Source organism: Psittacula echo (genome assembly GCF_963264785.1).
Source record: "Psittacula echo genome assembly, chromosome: 26".
NCBI classification, from domain to species: Eukaryota; Metazoa; Chordata; class Aves; order Psittaciformes; family Psittacidae; genus Psittacula; species Psittacula echo.
Genome location: NC_137761.1, coordinates 2934898 through 2956672, shown reverse-complemented (window position 1 = coordinate 2956672; position 21775 = coordinate 2934898). Strand labels below are relative to the sequence as shown.

Here is a 21775-nt window from a genome sequence, read left to right as displayed (position 1 = left end):
GACAGGGTTTAGCTGACAGGAGAAGCAGCAGCGGGGCCATCCTGAGAGCCATTCCCTTTATTCTGAAAGCAATTCTTCCTTCCACTCCCTAGTAATAAACCTGAGTCAGTCTGAATCTGCTTCCTCTTCAGATCCATCTGCTTCCAGCTCAGTTTCATAGCACTGGGCGAGAGTCCGGAGCTTGTGTAAGGCCTCCTGGAAGTCATCCTGCTCCACACCAGCAGAGAAGAAACTGGCGCAGCGCCGCGGGTTCAGCTTCTGCAGGTCCTTGTACAAGCCATAGAGGAGCGTGTGGAGAACGGGGGCAGACTGGAGGGCTGCCAGCACGGGGATGCTCTCGACAGCTGCAGGGACAAACAGCTTTGTGTCAACAGAGCCACCCACCCATTCCTCCGCCCTGTTCTGCTCCGCCAGCACTTGCTTTGCTGTTACACAGCAGGGTTGTGCCCTACAACCACCCAAAAGGGCAGCGGTTTGAGTCATTTTCTGTCCCCTGTCAGCCCCACATCAGCTCCTCCTGCTGCAAAGCAAGTTGATGGGGCGCTCATTACCTGCTGGGGAGGAAGTGGGAGCTTGGTCCAGGAGGAAGCCTTGTCTGCTCAGACGAGGAGAGAAGAACTGGGGGTATGGAGCCGGGGTGTAACACGGCTGCTCAAGCACATGGGATGTGCTGTAAGGAAGAAGGGGAACGGAGTTATCCCAAACTCCCTCTCCCTGCAGTTCCCAGTGACCCCAAACCTGAAGCCACGTTACCCACCTGAACGCCCCAGGGAAGGCAGTGTGTAAGTAGCGCTGCAGGACGCGCTCAGTGCTCTCACAGGCATGGAGGGGAGAGCGGGGCTGCCTTCCTGGAGAGCTGCTGCAAAGAAAACCAGCTCAAACCCAAGGCAGGGCACTCGCCTGAACCCAGGGGGGGATGGAGCTGCTGGCTTGCTGTGCAGGGAGCTCCATACAACTGCCTGGAGCACCAGATGCTACTGGGAGGAGGGTGAGTGCCGCTTGTAAGAGCTCGGTGCTGGGGACAGCACTGGAGCTCTGGGGGTAAAGTGCAGCTCGGATGCTCCTCACCTGCTGGGTCTGTCCTTGCCAAGCCCTCGGAGCACAACGGACTGAGCGAAGCAGGAGCTGCCCTTTCGCTCCCTGCACGAAGCCAGGAGCTTCCAGGGCACGTCCTGGTGGGCGCACAAAGCATCAGGGAGGGAGGAGCCGTGAAGGGCAGGGAAGGGAACAGAAGCCCACGCAGCCGCAACCTGCAAGGGAGGGGGTGACAAGTGATGCCCTGGAACCTGCTCCCCGCAGCCTGCCCTGCGCGCGGGGATGGACGTGGAGCAGAACAGCTCCTGTTCAGGAGGAGCGGATGGGCTCGGACGGGGGCTGCTGCTCTTTAACCCTCACCTTCCTCCCAGAGAAGTTGAGCGTTTCAGCGAGGTGCAGGATGGAGCCCTGGGAGGAGCTGAGCCGATAGGGAACAGTGAGAGTATCGAGGGCTGCTGCCAGGATGGCGCTGCTGTGGTAGCTGAGTGAGGCCTGCGGAGGGACACAAAGGGAGACGTGGCAGGACAGGGCCCATTGGTTCCTGTGTGTTCCAGATGTGAACCGTGCTCTTGTAGAGGCGCTGGTTTAACAGCGCAGGCTCCTTGCTTGGTGCCCATCCTCTTGCGAGCAGCTTCTGATGCTGAGCCAAGGCTGCAGCACCAGGAGCACCACCAGGAGGAAGCCTCAGGGCCAAAGCGGGGCCCAGCACACGTACATCATAGCTGATGTACGGGAACGTCACTGGAGGTTGGGGCTTGAGCCCCAGGCTCCCGCTGAGGGACAGGGGGCAGAAGAGGGAGCTGTGAGCGCAGAGATGGACGAGTCCCAGGGCCGTGTTCATCAGTCTGTAAGCGTTCCTCTGGGAATCCTGGAGCGGGAGAACCCAACCGTTACAACCTGCACCCAAGGACCCGTCCCATCGGCACCAGGCACGGGAGCAGCGCCTGGTCCTGGGGCTCTCCCATTGCCTACTTACAGCCACGCTGCTCAGGGCCGGCGTCAAGCCCCAGCTCAGGATTCCTTTCCCTGAGTACTCATCACAGAGCAGCTCCGTCACCTTGGCACCCACTCCTGAGAAGCCGTTGTGGAGGTCACAGAGAACCTGAAAGCCCTGCGCGGAACAAGGGCAGCACCTGAGAGCCTCCGGAACCATAACGGGAAGGGTCCGGAAAGCAAAGGGCAGCTGGGGCCGAGCTCTCAGACCTGGAGGGAATCGCATTCCTCAACAAAGTAGTGCAAGCGATCCTCGAGCTCCTCCATGCAGGAAGGGTCCTGCAGGAGACCTTCACCTTGGGCAAAGGCTTCCAGACACCCACAGTCCCTATGGAATAAAGGCAGAATAAGAATGAAGCTGATTCCGTTCCCCTCTTAATTCCTTCTTAGAGGCAACACGAAGCCCCTGTCCCGGCCCAGCGACTGCCGCCCTCCAGGCCGTACCCATCGTGCATGTACTGCCGGATGACGTAGAGGCTCTTGGGATGCAGCTGCACATTGAGGTGATGGGACCAGAGCTGCACGTGGCTGCCAGAGGGAACGTCCTGGGCAGCAGCAAGTGGGGAAGGGGCAGGAGCCGGCCCTGGAACGAGATGGGAAGAGGGAAGCTCCTGTCAGCTTGGGATGAGAAAAAGCCGGTTTTGTTTTCCTCTCTTGCAGTTCCTTAACCATTTACTGCTCTTTCACCCAGCTGCCCATAAGCAGGAACTCTCCTCCCATTGTTTTCCCCTCGCTCACTGCACGGGGGCCAGCGTCAGTCCCAAGCTCCTCAAGACAACACCAATGCCCCATCCCTGGCAGCGCTCAAGGCCGGGCTGGACACGGGCTCGGAGCGCGCTGCTCCGGAGGAGGCGGTCCCTGCATTGGAGCTGGAGGCGCTCCAGGCTCGCTCCATGCCCAGCCCGCGGGTACCGAGCACGCACCTCGAGCCGCGGCGCTGCCGGAGGCCGCCTCTTCCCGCGCCGCGGAGGCCCCGCCCGGGCCGCGCTCCAGGTAAGCGGCGACCGCCCCGTTCCTGCAACACAAACCGGGGCAGCTGCGGCGGCCCCGCGCCCCCCCCCCCGCACTCACCGGAGCCTCCGCGCACAGCCCCCCCCCCCCCCAGCACTCACCAGGTCACCGGTGCCTCCGCGCCCGCGTCTCCGGTCCTGAGCGCGCCCGCGCCGCCTGCGAGAGAGCGCGGTCACGGCGGGGCCGCCCCGCAGCCCCCCCCCCCCCGCCCCTCCGGTACCTTTCAGCTCCAGCGCCACCAGCCGCGGTGCGTGGATCTCCCGCCCGCCCGGCGCCTGCGCGGGGCGCAGCAGCGCGGAGGAGCGGAGCTCGGCGGCCTCTGCGGGGCGGCGCAGCGCGGCGGCCTGCGGGGGTCAGGGGTCAGAGGTCAGACCCGCGCCCGGTCCCAGCTCGGTCCCGCCCCGGTGCCGGTCCCGCACCTGCAGCCCCCACCAGTGCGCTCCCGCGCTCCCCGCGTACGGCCCCAGCTGCAGCGTCACCGCCTCGCCCGGCATCGTGCCCCGCGGCGCATGCGCCTTCCGCAGCCCCCCTCCCGCGGCAGGGAACGGGAAGCGCGTCAGCACCGCCCCCCCTCCAGGCCCGCACAAACGGACGCGGACACCGGAGGATGCGGGACCCGCGCCGCCGCCTTTATTGCGTTAGAGCGGCCCCGCCAGGCGCTCGAGCTGCCGCGGGTTGGAGCCGCTCAGGAACCGCAGCTCCTCCTTCCCGTCCTCCGTGCGCGCTGCAAGACACGAGGTGCGCGGTGAGCGCGGCTCCAGCGGGGCCCCCCCCCCGCCGCTGCCCCGGTGTGCGGGGCCCTGGGGCGGCGCTCACCGTTCTCGTGCTGCAGCCACTTGCGGTCCAGGTAGTACCGGTAGCAGCTCTCGAACTCCCTGTGGCTGTAGTTGGGGACTGAGATGGGCACGAAGGGGTCCAGAGCGTCGAAGCCCTCCTGGGAAGCAAAGCCGGGGGTTGGAGCGGGACCCTCGGAGGGGGGACCCGGCCCAGCCCCGCTCCAGCAGAGTCAGTTCGAGGGCCAGGAGAGGCCGGGACTCACCTTCCCCAGCAGCTCCTGGGGCAGATAGGCCAAGCTGGGTTTGAAAAGGGAGCCAGTCTGGCTGAGGGTGGTCACGATGGCACCTCCGGTCTGAAAGGCAGATTAGAAACCCTCTGAGCTGCGAGCATGGTGTTTGTGAAAGAGCTGTCAGCTTCCAAACTTAAAGGGCTACAGGAAGCCTGGAGCTTTAGACAAGGGATGTAGGGACAGGCCAAGGGGAATGGCTTGAACCTGCCAGAGGGGAGACTGAGATGAGCTCTTAGGCAGAAGCTCTTCCCTGTGAGGGTGCTGAGGCGCTGGCACAGGGTGCCCAGAGAAGCTGTGGCTGCCCCATCCCTGGCAGTGTTCAAGGCCAGGTTGGACACAGGGGCTTGGAGCACCCTGCTCCAGTGGAAGGGGTCCCTGCCTGTGGCAGGGGTTGGGACTGGATGAGCTTTAAGGTGCCTTCAACCCAAACCAGTCTGGGATTAGCACAGTCCGATGTTCTTGGCATGTACCTTTACCTGCTAACGAGAACACCCCCAAAGGTAGAGACTGGAACTCACCCAGTCATTCATCATCATCTTCCTCAGGTTGTACACAAGCGTCAGCTCCTCTGGAGAGACCTGGAGAGGAGTGTCTGGGTCACTTGCTTTTGAAAGGAGTTTGAGACCTCAGTTCCCCTCCCCTGCTTCACATCACACTGGAAGGATCAGCTGCAGCCTTTAGGGGCACTTTCTGACTTGCTTTCACTTAGCACTCAGCCTTAGCGATGGTACCCAGGGAAGTGCCCAGCCCTCCCTGCTGTAACAAGATGTTTCTGCACTTTTCTCTTCGTGAGGAGCTGTCTGCAGTTAAGAACTCTCCGGAACCAGATTGTGCAGGTCCCTCCATGCCAGCAAAGCCAACCCCTCTGCAGTGGGAATGCAGGAACAGCACCAGAGCAGAGCATTTCTTACAGGGCTTTTATCTTCCTTCTTTAACGTCGTCCGTCCCCAGAGCGCGTTGACGCCGTCCACTGCCACGAGCAGCCTGAAGGAGCCGAGGTGACTTTGCTGCTTCAGCTCCTTCAGCACAACCCCGACAGCATCGCTGGCACTTCTCACACGAGCTAAACCCTGCCAGTAGGAGAAGGCACAAAACTCAGGTTGGGTTTCGTGGTAACACAGAGCTCTGGTGGCCCTGGGCACTCTCTAAGGGGGAAGGAAAATGAAAGAGGAGTCAGCCTGCTCATTCCTTTCAAAGGAGCAATCTGGCCTAAGGGACTGAGCATCAAAGAAGTGGTCACTGCTCCATCCCTGGCAGCGTTCAAGGCATACGCAGTGTGTTCACATACACAATGATGGGATCTTCCAAAGCAGGTGAGACAAAGCCAGAAGCAGTTGTTATCAGCTGTTACTCCCTACCTGCTCCACCACTTCTCCCAGTGGCCTGCCCTGCTCTGTGCTTTCTCTTTTGTCCCACACGTATCTTCTCTGTGTTTTTATCTGCAGTAAAAGCACTACAGTTAGATTGGGAAGTCTGTAATGCAAAGGCAGCTTTGGCAAGGCTGAGTGGCAAGAGCCAGTCCAGTGGGTAGTTCTCAGCTACCAACCAAGACAACCTGACAGGCTCTACAGACCTCCTTTAGGAAGCGCTCATTGGAGATTTTGAAGTTCTTGAGCCAGGAGGATGCTTGCAGAGGCTGATCAAGACGTTCTTTCTTGTAGGAAGACTGCAGCAGCTCCCTGCAGTTCTTCACCCAGAGATGAGCTGAAAGCAAAATAGAAGAGTTGCTTTTCTTTTAGTCAAAAGAATGCTATGAGTTAGGGGGTGTTTGTAGCTCTTATTCTGCTACACTGGTAAAAAAATCCCACCATGCTTAACAGAGAAGACTCTCCCTTGAGAGCAGAAGAGGTTACACAGACCCACACACAGTATGTCATCTTGTCATACTCACTACCAGTGCACAAAGGCTGATGATAGGCATGTGAGAGCACGTGAAAGTAACTGTCATTCTGTTCTACTTTATTTGGTGGGGTTTGTGCTTTAGAAGCCTTCTCCACCCTCCTCTTGCAGCAGCATCTCCCACATCCCATGTGTAGTTGATGTAGTAACACAACAGCATCGGTGTTCTTACCATCAGGGATGTGCAGCACCAGCCAGCCTTGCCTTGCGCAGTAGTGAATCACATGGCACAGGGTCATGGTTTTCCCTGTTCCCTTCTCACCATCTCCAAAATGTACTGTCAAGGAAAGGCTCTGAAAAACCACTTCAGTGTATTCCTGACTGTGTCAGGTATAATGAAGTTCAAGGGTCATCAAAGCAAGGATGGCATTCCATCCTGCTTTTGTTCAGCCTCAGGAGTTCCTTCTTTCTATATATCCTGCCCCCGTACATCAGAGCTGGTGATGTGGGTAAACTCACCTGCTCGTATTTAACTTGCATTCTACTCTCAAGTAAGTGGTAAAAGATACAGATCACGTATCTGACAGCCGGGTGTGCAAAGTTGGAGCTCTTCAGGTAGCTGAAGAGTTCCAGAGCTGGTTTCCGCACCATCAGGAAGGCTTCGTTGAAGGTCTTAATCTGAGAAAAGGAAGAGAATGTGAACAAGAAGCCAAGTGCTGGCTCCCTACAGCCCTTCCTGGCATGACCCCATCTCTGGGACTGTGCAGGGTCTGAACGTCCACTGCTGTCTGAAAATGACAGTAAGGCCCAGGAATAATCGCGTTCTTGCAGCCCATCACTCTCTCTTATCCCAACAGGAAAGCATCCCAGCTACCCGATGGATCTGGTTCTTCCCACCTCCCAGTCCACTCCCCACAAACCTGCTCCAGGACAAGTACCTGCTGCTGGAAGCGATAGGGCAGTCCATGTGGGAACACAGCTCTGACCTCCTCCAGTGGGATGCTGTAGTGACGCCCCTCGTGCTGCTCTCCGTGGTTGGCCTGGGAAGGGAAAATGCAAACTGTAACACTTGGGAGAGCCCAAGGTCTCTTTTCTGGGTCCAGGAGAACCAAACAGGGAGGGAACACTCAAAGCAAGTGTCTACGTAGAGCCAGAGCTACTACTGTATTAGAGCAAACAGGAATTGCAGTACCAGGACACTAATGGCAGATGCTTAGGAAGAGTCTACAGAAAGGATCCTACCTGGCAACAAACAATAATGGGCTTCCTTGAGCTTATATATGAACCTTTGGTTTTCCAGGTTCCATTTTGGTTGAGATGGAACCAGACTCTGACAACTTCCTTGTTTTCTCTATTTTGCATAATAATGATCCAGGAAGAGTTTTATTTCCTATTCACAAAGGAAAAGCAGCAGTCATTATTTCTGCCAGCTTTACCAGGTCTAGGGGCTGAGCCACACTTCCTTTGTATTCCCTATTAGCTTTGCTGTGGACCCAGGGCTTAATGTACTGAGGCCAGAAGAGAGGAGACAGTTCTGCTCTGGGCTTGGTCGCTCACCTCTGCCCGATGACCCTCAGTTCTCTAACCCAAGGTTCTTGCTACATCCTTTCCTCAGGTGAGATTTTCAGCATGCAGCATGCCTGTTCTCTTATCGTCTGCCCCCTCCACCCTGAAGAGCCCATGCTAATGACACCTCCATTCCATGCCTTACTGAGGACAGGTCACTGTGTCCTGGACTCTGTGTTCACCTTGGTACAGCTGCAGGAGTCGAGGTACCCACAGCTTTGCCAGACTATTCATAGGAAGAAACCATTTGGTAACTTCAGCAACTGCTCTCTAAGATGCTTAAGTGGCCAATGTGGTGTTTACTGGTCAGTAAGTCTTAGCAACAGGAAGAAAACATTAAAAACCTGCTGGGCAATAGCTCCTCTGCTGTGAGATGTTACTTGGACATAGGCTGAAGAGGAGACCTCTTACTGGAGACTTCAGTCCTCTTCCAGGCAGAGCTGTATTTCAAACTCTGAGCTGGATTCCCTAGAGCTTTCCTGCACGTGTTGGACACAGACTAACAGCTCTTGTGCTTCTGCATGGCAGTGTTACCCATGGACTTGAGCAGAAGAGCAGTACTCCAGAGACCATTTTCCTTCTGCTTCATCACTGACTTGCTGCATACCTTGGCAAATTCCTTCACTCTTCAGCTGCTACCTCTGTAAAGTGGGTCAGTACCTTTATCCTCACATTTAGGCACTTTTGCTAATGAGAAGGTGTATAAAAGTGAAGTCTTAGTTTTTATTTGGTCATCTTGACCCATTTTTAGTGGGGCTTCACACACAAGCACGGGTGCTGCTGCAGGGAGCAGCAGAGCCCCTCTGCTGCAGTACGTGATGTGTGACACAGCAAGTCCAAGGAACACTGACCTGAGAAATGAATAAGCAATGGTGGCTGTCGCCAAACATCGGGCACATGAAACCAGAATGCCAAAGCCAGTTGCCTGGCAACCTAAATGGTAGGCACAGGACAGTGGGGACAATCCTTGCCATCTGGACTCTTCTGTGCAATCTATAGAGACACTCGCATCACGTGAGTGAGATCATCTGCATGCTGCTGTTTCCATAGAGACCCCAGAGGAATCAGTATTGAAAGACTCCAATTACACAGGCAGCAGCAAAGCACCTCAAAGGCTTATTCCATTCATTTATTCCACTTCATTTTGTGCTTGAGACAGAGAGTGTGAGGCTGGAATTATGATGCTGGAGAGCTGTGCTGTGCTGAGGTCATCTGGGGTGTGTTTTTTACCCCCCTTCATAGCCAATTTGGGGAGGTTAGGGAAGAATAACCCTGGAGTTGAAATTCATGGTGCCTGATGACAAGCTAAGCCACATCTGAGCTTCTACAATTCACAGCCTATCTCCTCTGTGCAACTGTAGAGAAAGAATCAATACTTGTTCCCAGGAGCTTTCAGGCAGAGGACCAGCCCTGTGGTGTTTAAATCCAGGCAGGTGCAGTGCACAGCCAGGGCCTGTTTGCTTCGGGCCAAGGATGCTCCAGATGCCTGGTATTAAACCCATGTAGTCCCTTATCTTCACCAGAAGCACACAAGCCCAGTGAGCACCCCTGGCCGCAGCATGTCCCAGGCACTTGCTGTCTGGCAGTGATGGTTGTGGCAGTTACTCACCGGGTTGTTCTCACTGGTGTAGAAAATTGCTCTCGATGTAGGTGCTGGGATTTGGACCTCCGGGCTGACAGCAGTACTTAAGCACTCTTTGGCTGCCGTATGGAGGGCATAGCCATGGTCCAGCTGAGGAGAGGAAAAGGCAAACAGACAACAAACCTCTCAGCAGGCAAAGGAAGCCAGGTGGTGGTTTGGTTTGTACCCTCACTGCATGCACATGAGGATGGCCATGAGGGTAGCACGCAATACGTAACAATTCTCTGCAATGAGAATAAACCCTCATCATTAGGATGTAAATTCATAATGAAAGAGCACATAGTGTAGAGCCATGTCACATTGAGAGGCTGCCTCTAAACCACTGCCATTCACTTCAGTTGGCTACCCTATAAGTTATCTAGAGAGCCAAGCCCTGTTCCTGGAAGTGTTCTCTATCCCCTTCAAGATTGCTTAAGAGCACAAATACAACCATTAAGATCTTATTGCTGGGATATTCTCCCAATGTTTCTGCCTATCCTGATGAACAGTAGCTAGCACCTTGAAAATTCCAGCTGTCTGGTAACCCAGAAGCATGTCAGTGGTTGGGATTAGTGCAGTGCTACCCACTATTTGGTATTTGTAATGACATTCCCTACACTGATTTTCCTGGCTGTGTCCCTGCATACAGACTCTTTCATTATAACACAGACATGGCTGAGAAAAGGACAGCTAAGCCAATTAGTTCTTTTTTCCATGGAGAGACTGCTGAAGGGTGCCTGTAAAGCTTGGGCCAAACCAGGCAAGAAAGCAAGGAGGAGAAGGACAAGCATTTTATGATGTGGTGGTGAAAGGAAACAGAAGCATTTGTCAGGGACTGAAGCAGTGAATCCTCCAGGCAGAGGCTGTGACCAAAGCAAAACTGGAAGTCACCCTTCCCATTACTGACTGGAACAGTTGCAGGCTCCAGCTGTAAACAGAGCAAGTAGTTTCCTATTTTGTCTGTCTGCAGAGATGAGAGGAGCCATAAAGTAAAGTTTAGAGACAGGAGCAGCTGGTTCAGTTCTCCGTGGCATGATGCAATTCTGCTGTCATCCCACTTTTCCTCAGGGGGTCATTGGAAAGCCACAAGAAGAAAGTGTAATGTTGGATTACCCCACATCCCAAACACACAATGGGCTCCTGAATCAGCATTTCCACACTCCCTCTCCTTTTAGGAAGGGAATTCAACCAGTTGAGACTCAGCACTAGATACCTATCTAACTGCAGGGTAAATACAGAACATCACGAAACATTCAGTTTTGTCACCACCTATTTCTCTTGTTCCCACAATGGTCTTTTCCTCAAATCCAAACCATCCGTTTAGGATGTCTTGGCTGTGCTCAGTTCAAATCCACAGACGTGTCTTCATTTACAGGCTAGAGCAAGGCACCAAGATGATAATGTAATACATGGATACCTAGAGCATGCAACTCTTGTCTCCTGTTCACCTAGGAAAGGTCAGCCCCAAGATATTGCAGACCTGGCACCATGGTCCCTCTCATTTCCTTTGAACATCCCACATTCCCTCCTTCTCAAGCGAACATCTTGAGGCTGCGAGCTTTGCTCACTTCAAGGCAAGCTCACAGCTCTGGGGACATCCTTTCTCAGGAGTCCCATGCGAATCCTGACCTGTGGAGCAGCAGATGAAAATGAAGCAAGGATTCACTTCTTGCTCCATGTGTTCAGTTTCTATGTGCCTAGAGAAGGACTTTGTCTTGAAGTCCAGCCCTCTCTTCTTGCAACCAAGTACATGGAACTTCTATTTTTCTATCAATAGAACATATCCCATCTTCCTATGTCCTTCTCCTGGAAGGATCCTGGTTTAGAGCATCACTTCTTTGAACCTTAACGTGATTCCTCCTCAGAATCACTGTGTAGCCCTGAGTGCTTTGGAACTTTCCCTTTGTGGAATGTAGCTTGCGCTGGGCTGTAGAAGCAGTTTCTAAGCACTTGAGGACTTGAAATCCTTTCCTAACTCTCTGAAGTGCTACAAATCAACACAAGCTCCTACAATAGTGAATACAAAGCTACTCATAGTGAGCTGGTTACTCACTCTCTAATGCATTATCTACTCTGGCGTTATAGCAGCAACGTGCCACTTGATCCCTCCTCCTGAACAAAAGGCAGTGGCTTATCACTGGTCCCCCTGGCTTCGTGCAGAATGCCAGAGACACATCCATTCACCTTTCTGGCTCTCTGTAGAGCTGTGTAGTAAATCCTAATGTGTCAAGAAGGTTCTCGGGTTTTCACGTCACCTTTTAATGCTGTTTTCCCAGTAGTGTAGAGTGGGGTTTATAGGAAGTTTGCATCTGCCAAAGGACAGAGTAGTGTAACTCGGATCCCTGAAATGGCAGCAAACCATCACGTGGTACATGGAGATTAATCCCAAAGTCATGTGCCATAAGGTGGAGCTGTTCCTACATGTTTCCACATATCATAGTCCCTAGAAAAGGCTGTTTATCTCATCAAGCTGCCATCATCAGTGCTGTACAGCCAGAATCTCATCTCTGGAAAGAAGCAGTTATACAGCATCCTCTTTAATGGCTGCATGTCAGCATGTGCTAGTGAAAAAGCATTGAAAAGACAAGAGCAAACAAACCGACAGAAACTCTCTCCCACTGTGAAGTCATTCCAGACCTGCACCATTCAACTCGTTGTGCTGTTTATAGTAAAAGGAAGCTTTTCTGCTAACACAGTGCTGCTGCATTGCTGTGGTAGAGCTGATATTACTTACACCCACCTGATGCAAAATTATCTTCCCACCAGCACCAGCCTTTGTGCAAGGCTGGGGGATCTGTTCTGTGGCAAGGGCTTCTCCCTTTGTACTTCCCAGCAGTGCAGAGCAAGTCGATGCTCTGTTTTCTGAGCCACACTCGCAGCTCAGATGTGGAATTCCAGCATTCTGGACATTGCAGAATGCCAAACTTCAATCTCCTAACAAGCGCCTTAAGCCAGCACTCCTGCCTTGCTCCATGTCCCCTCTCCAGCCAACAGAGGGAAGTGTAAGGACTAACACACACAAGCTGTCTCTCTTCCCTTTACCTACAGTTTACACTCGTGGGAGGCACCAAGGCTTCAGATGACAGAGGTAAGCAGCACCTCACTTCTGACAGGTGTAAATGGTCATTCCAGTTCACAGGACAGCTGAAACCCTGGAAGCAGCAGCGCACCATTGCAGGGCTTACCTTTAGGGGATGGGAGAGAAGTCCTTTCAAACTCCTCAGCATTGTTTCTGCAGAGAAAAAATGAATTCTTTAGGGGGATTTATTATGGTTCATGGATCTTACACTGGCAGAGAATCATTCCTGCCCAGACAGCTTCAAGTCTTGGCACACAAATCATATGGACAAGCTGTGGGAACCTGCAGCAATGCAGTGGCTACTGGTAACCAGCATCATTTGCCTAATAAAAACCTGATCCTTTCTTGTCTTGCCTTTTTTCCGAGATACATTAAAAACCCCAGAAGAAAACACCAAACCCAAACCTCACTTTAGAGGTCAAGATACTTCATTCATCTAGTACGAGGCCAAATTCTTTTCCAGGGGAAGGGCATTAGTTTGAGTGCAGCTGTTAAACAGATGTCAAAGCAGCAGCTACACAGGGATTATTCTGAAGACTCTGGACTAATGCAGAGGCTGAAGATGCTTTGTATTCAGGTACAGTAAAAATCTCCTGATTCCAAACCAAACCCCAATCCAAACCCCTTGAGCAACCGTGATGCAAAAAAGAAAGGCACAGAGGTCAGTAAATGGTTAAATCTGTCACCCCCGCGGGCGTTCAAGGCCTTCTGCATCCCACTCCTGGGGGAGAAGATAATATCAATACCTAAGAAAGATGCTTTAAGAATTCCTGGCTGCAGGAAGTTACCCCAATGCATTCAAAGGCAGATCATTACCTTGTAACCCCTTAGGAGGAATGGCTCGTAGTGGGATTGGTGCTTAACTGCAGCGAGCCCAGGATGCTTGAACTGCACAGGATGAGAAACCCCTACCACACGAAGGGCGTCTCTTCTCTTGCAGACGTGTTACATCCCCTCCTCCAACAGGCACTGCACAGTCCAGAGCTGCAAAACAAGCCCCACTTTTGCTATATCAAGGATAAGTGAAGCCATCGGCCTGGGGGGGCTTCTTTTAGCCTGTTCTTTGCCATGCTCGTACAGCAGAGGAAGGAGAAGTTCTGTTCCGCATGAGAACACAGCCCCTTTGTTTCACATCAGTTTAACAGTGAAGAAAGGGACGGCAAAGCTGTTTGCTCCAACACAACTGAAGGTTTCTGTTTCTTTAGGGCACCGCTACCATTGGGACCACAGCAGTTGCAAGGTTCTTCTGCAGGGTTTGTCTGTCTCTGGGACAGGAGGAGACCCAAACTGGCTCGAGTGAAAGAACCAACCCCTCAGCGCTGTTCCATGGTAGAAAACCTACTTGTGGTCTTTAGGAAGGGATTTAGGGATTAGCATAGAACTGATGCAAAGAGCCCTGAAAGTCGCATTTGAGGCCTTCACCCATCACCTCCCCACACCTCCCCGCTGCTCGCCCTCTGTACTCGCTCCCGGCTTCAGGAAGCCGAACCCAAGCGCCAGGAACACGGCAGCAGAGACGGGCACAGCTCGGAGCTGGTGCCCGCTGCCCCTCGGGGACCTGTTCCACAGCCCCCCCCCGCTCTCCACCGATCTCCTGCGGGCGGACCGGATGCACCTCTCGGCCCCGCCGCTGCTCGTTTCCCCCCCCCCCCCCGCCCGTTCCTTCTCCTCCGGGCCCCGCACTCACCACAGGCCGCACCGCCGCCACACGCGAGGGCCGCTACGGGAGCCGAGCGGGGCCAGACCCCGCCCCGCGCTGCGCGCCCGGCGGGGGCGGGGCTGAGGCGGAGGGGTGTGGCCGCGCCGGGGGGGCGTGGCCGCGCGCGGTGCGGGCGGGGCGCCGGGGCGCTCGCTCGCGGTGGAGCAGGAGCCGCCGCCATTTTGGTTTCGCTGCCTCGGCTCGGAGCAGGGCCGAAGCGGCGGCCGGTCCGTGCGGGTCCCGCCCTGGCCCCGTCCGCGCGGGCGGCCGGGAACGATGCGGCGCGGAGGAGCCCGGGCTCGGCCCCGCTCGTGTTGTCGCTGACACGGTGAGGAGCGCAGCGAGCGAGCGGGGCGTCGGGCGGGGACTGGGACCGCCTCAGGCCCGGAGCCCGGGGGGAGGGGAGCCCGGCCGGGGAGCCGCGCAGCGAGGGCAGCCCCGCCCCGGCGCTGCCCCGCATCCCTGTGCACGGGGCCCGTTCGCGGGCCAGCCCCGGCGGCGGGGGCTCGGAGGGCGGCGGCGGGGGGAATCCCCGGTGGCGGCGGGAGTGCGTGGGGCCGGGGGGGGGGGGCTCGGCAGTGCCCGCGCCCGGAGTTGGAGCGGGGGGACCCCAGCGGGGCCGCTGCGTGAAGCGGGGCGGGGGATCCCTGACAGCCGGGCCCGCGCCGGGAGGGGGCGGGGGATCCCTGACAGCCGGGCCCGCGCCGAGGAGGGAGGCGGGGATCCCCGCAACCGCGGGGCCCGGCGCGGCGCGGGGGGTCCCGACGGCGGGATCGGGGCCTATGGGAGGCCCGGGTGGCGGCGGGCCGGGGCCGTGCCCCGCGGGGGTGCCGCTGCCTGACAGCCGCGCTCATGCGTTGTGTCGGGCCGCGGCGCGGGGTGGGGGGGCGGGAGATCACCTGACAGCTGGCCCGGTGCCGCGGCGGGGGGCGGCGGGCGCGGGTCAGCCCCGGCCCGCCCGGGGGTCGCGGTTTTCAGGGGGTTTCCCCGGGATCGGGGCTGTTCCATAGCCCCAGACTTGGGGTCTGTGCCCGGCCCCTCGGTGGCGGCTCTGTGCGGAGCCGGGGGTGCTGCTGCTTCGGTGGTGGTGATGGGTCAGTGCCTTGTGGGCCTTTGTGCCTGCGATCCCCTCCCTCGTACTGCTGAAATCTCACTTTTATTGCGGTTTTATCCTCTTTTAGTTGAATCAACCGGTAATTTGGGATGAGATGGTTGTGCCTAATGTGCCTTAGCCTGACCCGCCTCTCGGCTCAGGAGCCAAGGTGTTGCGGTCCTTTGCTTAGCGTTAAGATAGCCTCCTGACTTCTTAACTTCTGGGTTTCACCCTTGGTTTGTGGTTCCTTCACCCTGTTAATTACGGAGCAGAGAACTAGAAAGGGCTCGGAATGTGGGTTCCCATCAGATGGCCTCAGGACATGCATTCGCTCTCCTGGAAGTTGTGTGTTGTCAGGAGCCAAACTTCAGGTAGTGGGTTCTTACCGTGGCTTTCCAGGCTGGTTCAGAGAGCTGTGGGGAGCAGGGATGGATGTGCGCTAAAACTCTGGGACCTGACATTTAAATACACTTCATTTCCATTGGCAGACCCCTCGTTTGCATGTTCTGGGGTTTGTTTTCCATGCCCTGATGCAGATTGCACCTGCAAAGCAATGTGCGCCAAAGAACGCGGGGGGGGTTGAGGGATCCCGAAAGGTTGGGTTTCACATGGTCATCCTCGAGGACCTCCAGCCCATCCCTGGGGCTTCTGCCTCGGCGTGAATGGGGAAGTTCTAGCAGCTGGTTGAACATATGGGTAGAGATGGGCTCTAAAATCATCATCTGTCTGCGCACTTGAGTTCTTAAGCAGCATTTGCACTTGAAAATGAAAGCTTCAGTAGCTTTTGTAAGCTGTGTAATAAGACTTTGGGTTTATTTTTTTGAGGAGGTCTACGTCTGGGTATAAAGACAAATCTTGGTTCCATTTGACAGCCAAAACTTCAGTTACATTTGATTGGTGCAGTCAACAGCATCTAGAAAGCACTTAATGTTGAGTGATAATAAACCGGAGAATAACTCGAGTCATGGTTTACAAAAAGCAGCAGCTTGTTTTCGGTTGTTTTCGGAAGTTTCAACTGTCCTCGAGGATACAAAAAGCAGTTTACACCCTTGGTGCAAGGGATGGGCTTAGGGATGGAAATTGTAACGCTGTTGGCACAAGAGAAGAATGGAAGGAGCATGTACAGTTACTGAGTTACAGTTGGTTTGAAACAGGTATTGTTGTCAGATGGATTGTTGACTTTTCATTCAAGTAACTTGGTGCTGGCAAGAGGAGGACGTTTGCCATTGGGGATGTTTCATGTCCCAGCTTCCGAAAAGGAAAGCCAAAAGCCTGAGGGCTGACTTTTCCCCACAGTGGGAACCTGTACGAGCAAGGCAGAGCGCACCTGAGAGCGAAAGGAGAAGGAAAGAGAATTCCTAGTCTGTGAAAGCAAAATCTGGGAGGAGGTTGCTCCAAGCCCCTGTGTCCAACCTGGCCTTGAACACTGCCAGGGATGGGGCAGCCACAGCTTCTCTGGGTACCCTGTGCCAGCGCCTCAGCACCCTCACAGGGAAGAGCTTCTGCCTTATCTCCAACCTGAACTTCCCCTGGTTCAGTTTGAACCCATCACCCCTTGTCCTGTCACTACAGTCCCTCTCCAGCATCCTCGTAGCCCCCTTAGAACACTGGAAGTGGAACAGTGGGTTACTGTGTCCCGTATCTGGTGCTAGGGCTAACAACCTAAGGCTAAAGGACCCTTTGGTCTGATCAAATGTGGGGTTCGTTATACGATGTTTGGCAGTTCCGTGTTGCTTTGCACATGAGTAGTGAAACATCAAAATGATCAGGCAAGTCCAAAGGGAATCTTTTGCTTCCAGCCTTTTCAGTTAAGGTAGGACACCAGAGGTTAAGGTACCAGAAGAGACATCGCATCTGCTTCCAAAGTTTCCCTCCCACTGAAGCATTCTTGGAATGTCATCATGCACCTCTTCCTACAGCCCTACAAGAAAGAAGACAGGGCGTATGCGAAGCAATTATAGGAGACCAAAGACTTCCTAGGAATGGTTTGGGATTTCAAACACTCAGCTGGATTTTTTGACATCCGTTGGAGCTGAAGCTGAACAAAAGACAGACACCTTCAACTAGAAAATCCCTGGATGTTTTTATCAACAGGAGTGAAGATCTGTAGTAAATTGGACAGAGGAAAACAAAATCTCATTTAATATTGCTAATGGGATGGGGAGAAATGGATTGAGGAGCTGGCAGTGGAAGTCAGCCGTTGGTACAGAAATCTTAGCAGATGATGGACAAAAAGGGCTTTGGATGTGTCACCAGGGAAATAAGAATGAATGAAAAGTGTGAAACCTGTAAATGGCATTAGAAAAATCATTAATGAACAGCATTTAGTTCTAGGTAGCACATTTCAAAGCGGATGTTAAAGTGCTTCCTAGTTAATCTTATAGGGAAGAATGATTCCAGGAGGGATTTGAGACTTACAGAATCTGCTGGATGAGACTGGCAGTTTGCTCTGGTTTGCTTCTTGGGGTGATGGTTAGGGCATGTCTTGAGCATCATTTGTAAGGCCGTGTAGAGACTGATACAAGATGGTTCTTAGTCCAGGAAATTCAGTCTTGTGTAGCTGCCTCTGAACTGTGGCTGTCATCGTTTGGCTGCATTTGCACATGGAGGTTTTAAGGCAGGAGCTGCAAGAAGGACGGTAAAGATCCTGTAGGCAAAGTGTGAAGAGTAGCACAGAGAAAGCAGTGGTGTTACTTAACTGAAAGGGGGAGGGATGAAGAAAAGAACCCGTGCAAAGGGATGTTGTCACTGGTGAAACAGAAGCACCAAGGAACAGGAACAAGTGAAGAACCAAGGTACAGTTACACCTTGAGGACAACGCCAGGAAGCTTGCCATTGATCGGGTGGGGAAGAAGCCTCAAAGAGGTGAGATCTCATCAGCTCGTGGTTAGGAAATGATTCAGTTGTCAGGTTTTCTGTGAATCAGAGCAGGGTAATTGGGGAGTCAGAGAGGAGATTACAGTGATGGAGGCAAAATGATGCTGAGCTCCAGGATTAGCATTTTTGTTGCCTGTTTAGAGAGGAATTAATGGCTAAATAAAATGACCTGCTGCATGTTTATGAGAGGCATCAATTTGTGCATTTGTTTCTAGGTGTGTTACTGATGCTGTTACCACAGAACAACGCTTTAACACAGTTCTTTAATTCTCAGTGTGCACTTTGTCTTGGTTTTGCAGGTTCTAAGGTCGGTATATAAGAGGAATTACTTGGAGTCTTGCTATTAAGTACATTTGGAGCTAAGTACAGCAGCATAGATGGTGCTCTTTCAGTCTAATTTGGTTTCAGATTTGAAGCTGACTCTACTTTATATGTAAGACAACAACTGAAGTGTTGTACCTGTTGTGGACCCCAGGCCCTGGAGAAGGAAGCGGTGGTGTGAACGTGGATTTGAGCGCTCCATGGTGGCCTGCAGGATTCTCTCTTGTTCTTGAACTTGAATAATAAACTTCATGCAGGAGTTTAGACTTATTTTACTGCTGGGCAGTTTGTGTGTGTGTGGTGACGTGCTATAGCCTAATGGACTGAGCGTTGGGCTTGATGGGAAAGGAGCACGTACTGCACAAGTAGTTGGGATTTGAAGGCCTGGCATTAGCAAGTTGGCTCAAATCAACTGTTGCTTTAGTTAAGATGAAAAAGTTGCCTCCGATATCTTATGATAAATAGGAAAGAACACTGCTAGAAGTGTGGATTTCTCTGTTCCTATGCGTCAGGAAGTACAAATCTCTGTGTGCACGTGTTTGGTGGGGTTGTTTTGTGGGTTTCCTTCTGTTCTCCCTCTCCTTCTTCCTGAACTGTGGAAAGTTCTTAACTAACGAGCAGCTTTTGTGGCATGTTTGCAAACCAGTGCATAACTTGGGTTAAACTCAACTTTCCTGGTGGCTTAGGTGGTAAAAATGGGATTGTTCCTGGGTTTTGGATGCTTTAGCATAGGTTTCATTAGCTACATCATTCCTTAGGTCCAACTGTTGCAGTGCATCCAGACTAAGAGCGGCAGAACCAGGAGTAGCTGGGCTCTGGTTTTAAATAAAGAACATACTTTGATGATCAATATTAAAAGCCTTAATCATTATTTTGAAATGTCGTGTGGATTAATTGGAAATTACATTGCAATAATCACCTACTTTTGATTTTTCACCTATCATTTAAAAATGGCTTTACCATACATTGTATTTGTGTAGTAGATTACGGACGGGTTGGTGTTTCCAGCTGTGTAACTGCTTGTCTGAAACAGAATTGTTTGCTTTTGGATTGGTTTTAATACTCATTTAATTCCTGCTAGAAAATGAAAGGTTAAGTCTGTCTTTTCCTTCTACAGGGTAAAAGATGCTGACTGCCAGTAGTAGAACAGATCTTCTGTGGAACATATCTCTCTAAATCTTCCCTGCAGTTACCTGAAGGCATATTTTCCTGTGATGGACCCTCGGAATACTGCTATGTTAGGCTTGGGTTCTGATTCTGAAGGGTTTTCTGGGAAAAGCCCCTCTGTGGTTAATCTTGGCACATTGGTGGGAAAAGGCGAAGTAGAGCTGGAAAGTTGCACCAAGGAAGAAGACGACAGTAAGAAGAAGAACCGGGAGGGGACCAGTGCTGAGGATGGGAAGAACGAGGCTCTCTCTGAGGCCCAGCAACAGTTTTCAGTGAAAGAAACAAACTTTTCCGAGGGGAACCTGAAGCTGAAGATTGGGCTCCAGGCAAAGCGAACAAAAAAGCCTCCCAAGAACCTGGAGAACTATGTGTGCCGGCCTGCTATAAAAACCAGCATCAAGCAACCAAGAAGGGCCCCCAAGAGTGGGAAGATGACAGATGAGAAGAATGAGCACTGTCCTTCAAAACAAGTGAGTAGAATCATAGAATCAGTTAGGTTGGAAAAGGCCTTTGGGATCATCAAGTCCATCTGTTGACTTAGCACTACCAAGTCCACCGCTAAACCGTGTCCCTTAGTCCCAGTACTGTGTTTATGTAGTGTCTTCAAGTCATAGTGAATTTAAACCCTGTTGAAAAGTATCTAGTGTCTCTGCACAACCGCGTTCTACAAACTGTTTCTCCATGTCAGCTCCGGTGTGGAAGGTTCTGAAGTTAGAAATGGTTTGAGTTCATTTCCGTTGACAAGGAATAATGGCTTTGGTCTTTTGCAGCTTGTCAGTGTTGGGTTTTTACGGTAGTAAAAGATAATTCCCATGTTAACTTGAAGTGAACATCATGAGTACGTTTCTGGAAAGTAACAGCAAATTTGTAATCCTTTGTGCAGAAGAAATTGGGAGGGGAGGGGTTTTTCTCTGTTTAAATGGGGCTGTGCATTTGCTGTGCTCATCTCTAGTGCCTGGCTTTATTCTTACCTGTTGGAAGCACTGGCTTTGCTGTGGTTTAACTGATGCTCTGTGATGAACGTAGTGAGCAGTGTCCGCAAAGAAAAGATACTTCTCCAGATGTGTTAGAAAACAGCCCCATAATAAACTGCATGAAAATGGAGTGGCTTGAGAGATGTGCCAGGTATTTTCCAGGTGCAAGGAGATAGCCCTGCCTTGAGGATGTCTTCTTTTTATGATCTGCATGATGTAACAAGTAAAAGCAGCAATAACAGATAGGGAAAAGAGGATAAATGGCGAGAATTCGAAATGCAGTTGCAGAGATGCTGAATGTTAGAAGGGTTTTGTTACAGCCCGCTCTTTATGCCTGTATACATGATCTGCCAGCTAACCAAAGTCGTTTAAAAGCCCTGGGTAATGCTAATGCACTTCAGATACTCTGCTCCCCTCTCAAACTGTACTGAAACGGTTTTCAGGGTGTTTAACTCCGCCTGTTCCCTGCTGGCACTTTGGCTGAAATGACACTTTACAACATCCCGGTTTGGAGCACGTGTGATTAAAAAGTGGCTTTGTGGAAGCAAATGGTAAACATGGTTTAAACCCATGAAAGCCATTGCATGTTTGGAATACAATACCTGAGGGATTGTCTGTTCTTTTTCTTACTGCAGTGAAATAAATCAAGTTTTAGCACTGCAAATTGCTTCAGAAAATGGAAGTGAGCCTTTAATCTTCCATTGATTGGGGGGGGAACAGATATATCCGATTTGGAGCAAGGTGTGGCAAGACTTTGAGCTGTGAAGCTGTATTCTCTGTGCTCTTACAGGAGGAATAAAGAATTAGACTGAAAATTTAGCACTTGCACTATACTTATAGGTACATATACTGAAGTATAGTGACAGTGTACTAAGACACAAAGAGAAATAGTGGAAATTGTCTCTGGGGAATATCAGTGTAGAAACTGTAACAGTAGAAAAATACTTTGCATTCCTATCTCTGACAGTTGTGATTCCGTCTCAAGCTTAGTGCTGAAAGGACTCTTAAAACTTAGAGTGGCTCCCATTATGCCAATAGAGGGTTATCTGCATCCCAAAAGAGATGAGGTGGGTAGTTTGTATGTTCACCATTAGTCCTCCAGGAACGTGTAGACAACAAAAATTAATCATCTTCTGAAGAGAAAATCAGAGCAGAAAAGGGAGACCTGGAACTGGCCAAGATTCCCAGTGCTGAGAGAAACACGAGTTCCTGTAATAGCAAAACCAACCACGCTTTGCTTTGCTTTTGACACTGAGCATGAAACCTGGATTTCTTTCTTTCAGAAGAGTGGCCTGTGACAGACATTGCTCTGTGACTGGTGAACCTTTGCCAAGCCTGAAAGCCTGAGCCTTAGACATAAACACAAACCTTGCTTTGGTTAGTTTAGCACATGCGTGTGCTTTACCTGTGCTTGCAAGGTAGATGTAGCCAGTG

The 21775-nt window shown here is 52.2% G+C and overlaps 3 protein-coding genes across 10 annotated transcripts in view; 1 reads left to right on the top strand and 2 right to left on the bottom strand.

The window, feature by feature from the left end:
* Positions 1-105: 105 nt before the first annotated feature.
* On the bottom strand, positions 106-3667 carry MSTO1 (misato mitochondrial distribution and morphology regulator 1; the record flags this gene model as incomplete). 7 transcript variants are annotated; one of them, XM_080635168.1, is made up of 13 exons in its annotated part: positions 3459-3665; positions 3260-3383; positions 3141-3195; positions 2952-3043; positions 2473-2611; positions 2239-2356; positions 2012-2146; positions 1751-1903; positions 1396-1527; positions 1069-1250; positions 758-856; positions 552-670; positions 106-344 (listed from the first exon to the last, which is right to left on the bottom strand). In XM_080635168.1, exons 1-13 carry the CDS (start codon positions 3531-3533, stop codon positions 106-108), a joined length of 1662 nt encoding a protein of 553 aa, XP_080491294.1. In that variant the 5' UTR covers positions 3534-3665. The 7 variants fall into 7 exon arrangements, with proteins under 7 accessions (XP_080491294.1, XP_080491293.1, XP_080491291.1 ...); XM_080635167.1 differs by having other exon boundaries at positions 758-859; positions 3459-3664; XM_080635165.1 differs by having other exon boundaries at positions 758-859; positions 1751-2146.
* On the bottom strand, positions 3556-14010 carry DAP3 (death associated protein 3). The gene is made up of 14 exons (XM_080635173.1): positions 13898-14010; positions 13027-13194; positions 12317-12363; positions 9120-9242; positions 6883-6984; positions 6514-6622; positions 6177-6269; positions 5679-5809; positions 5464-5544; positions 5017-5175; positions 4624-4683; positions 4079-4168; positions 3856-3973; positions 3556-3763 (listed from the first exon to the last, which is right to left on the bottom strand). Exons 3-14 carry the CDS (start codon positions 12356-12358, stop codon positions 3678-3680), a joined length of 1194 nt encoding a protein of 397 aa, XP_080491299.1. The 5' UTR covers positions 12359-12363; positions 13027-13194; positions 13898-14010; the 3' UTR covers positions 3556-3677.
* Positions 14011-14049: 39 nt separating this feature from the next.
* Positions 14050-21775, top strand: part of ASH1L (ASH1 like histone lysine methyltransferase) — a 38228-nt gene continuing 30502 nt past the window's right edge. For both annotated transcript variants that reach the window (XM_080634763.1, XM_080634762.1), the window contains exons 1-2: positions 14050-14237; positions 19318-19837. In XM_080634763.1, the coding sequence (XP_080490889.1) occupies positions 19415-19837 (423 nt within the window). In that variant the 5' untranslated portion in view covers positions 14050-14237; positions 19318-19414. The remainder of the gene's footprint in view (positions 14238-19317; positions 19838-21775) is intronic.

What these genes read in the sequence shown, in the direction of transcription:
- DAP3 (XM_080635173.1), bottom strand. Translation starts at nt 12,358, where the DNA reads ATGCTGAGGAGTTTGAAAGGACTTCTCTCCCATCCCCTAAAG. An exon ending in TGGGAGAAGTGGTGGAGCAG is followed by an intron (nt 5,176 to 5,463) that starts GTAGGGAGTAAC and finishes TCCTACTGGCAG; the next exon opens with GGTTTAGCTCGTGTGAGAAG. An exon ending in AGATGATGATGAATGACTGG is followed by an intron (nt 4,169 to 4,623) that starts GTGAGTTCCAGT and finishes TCTGCCTTTCAG; the next exon opens with ACCGGAGGTGCCATCGTGAC.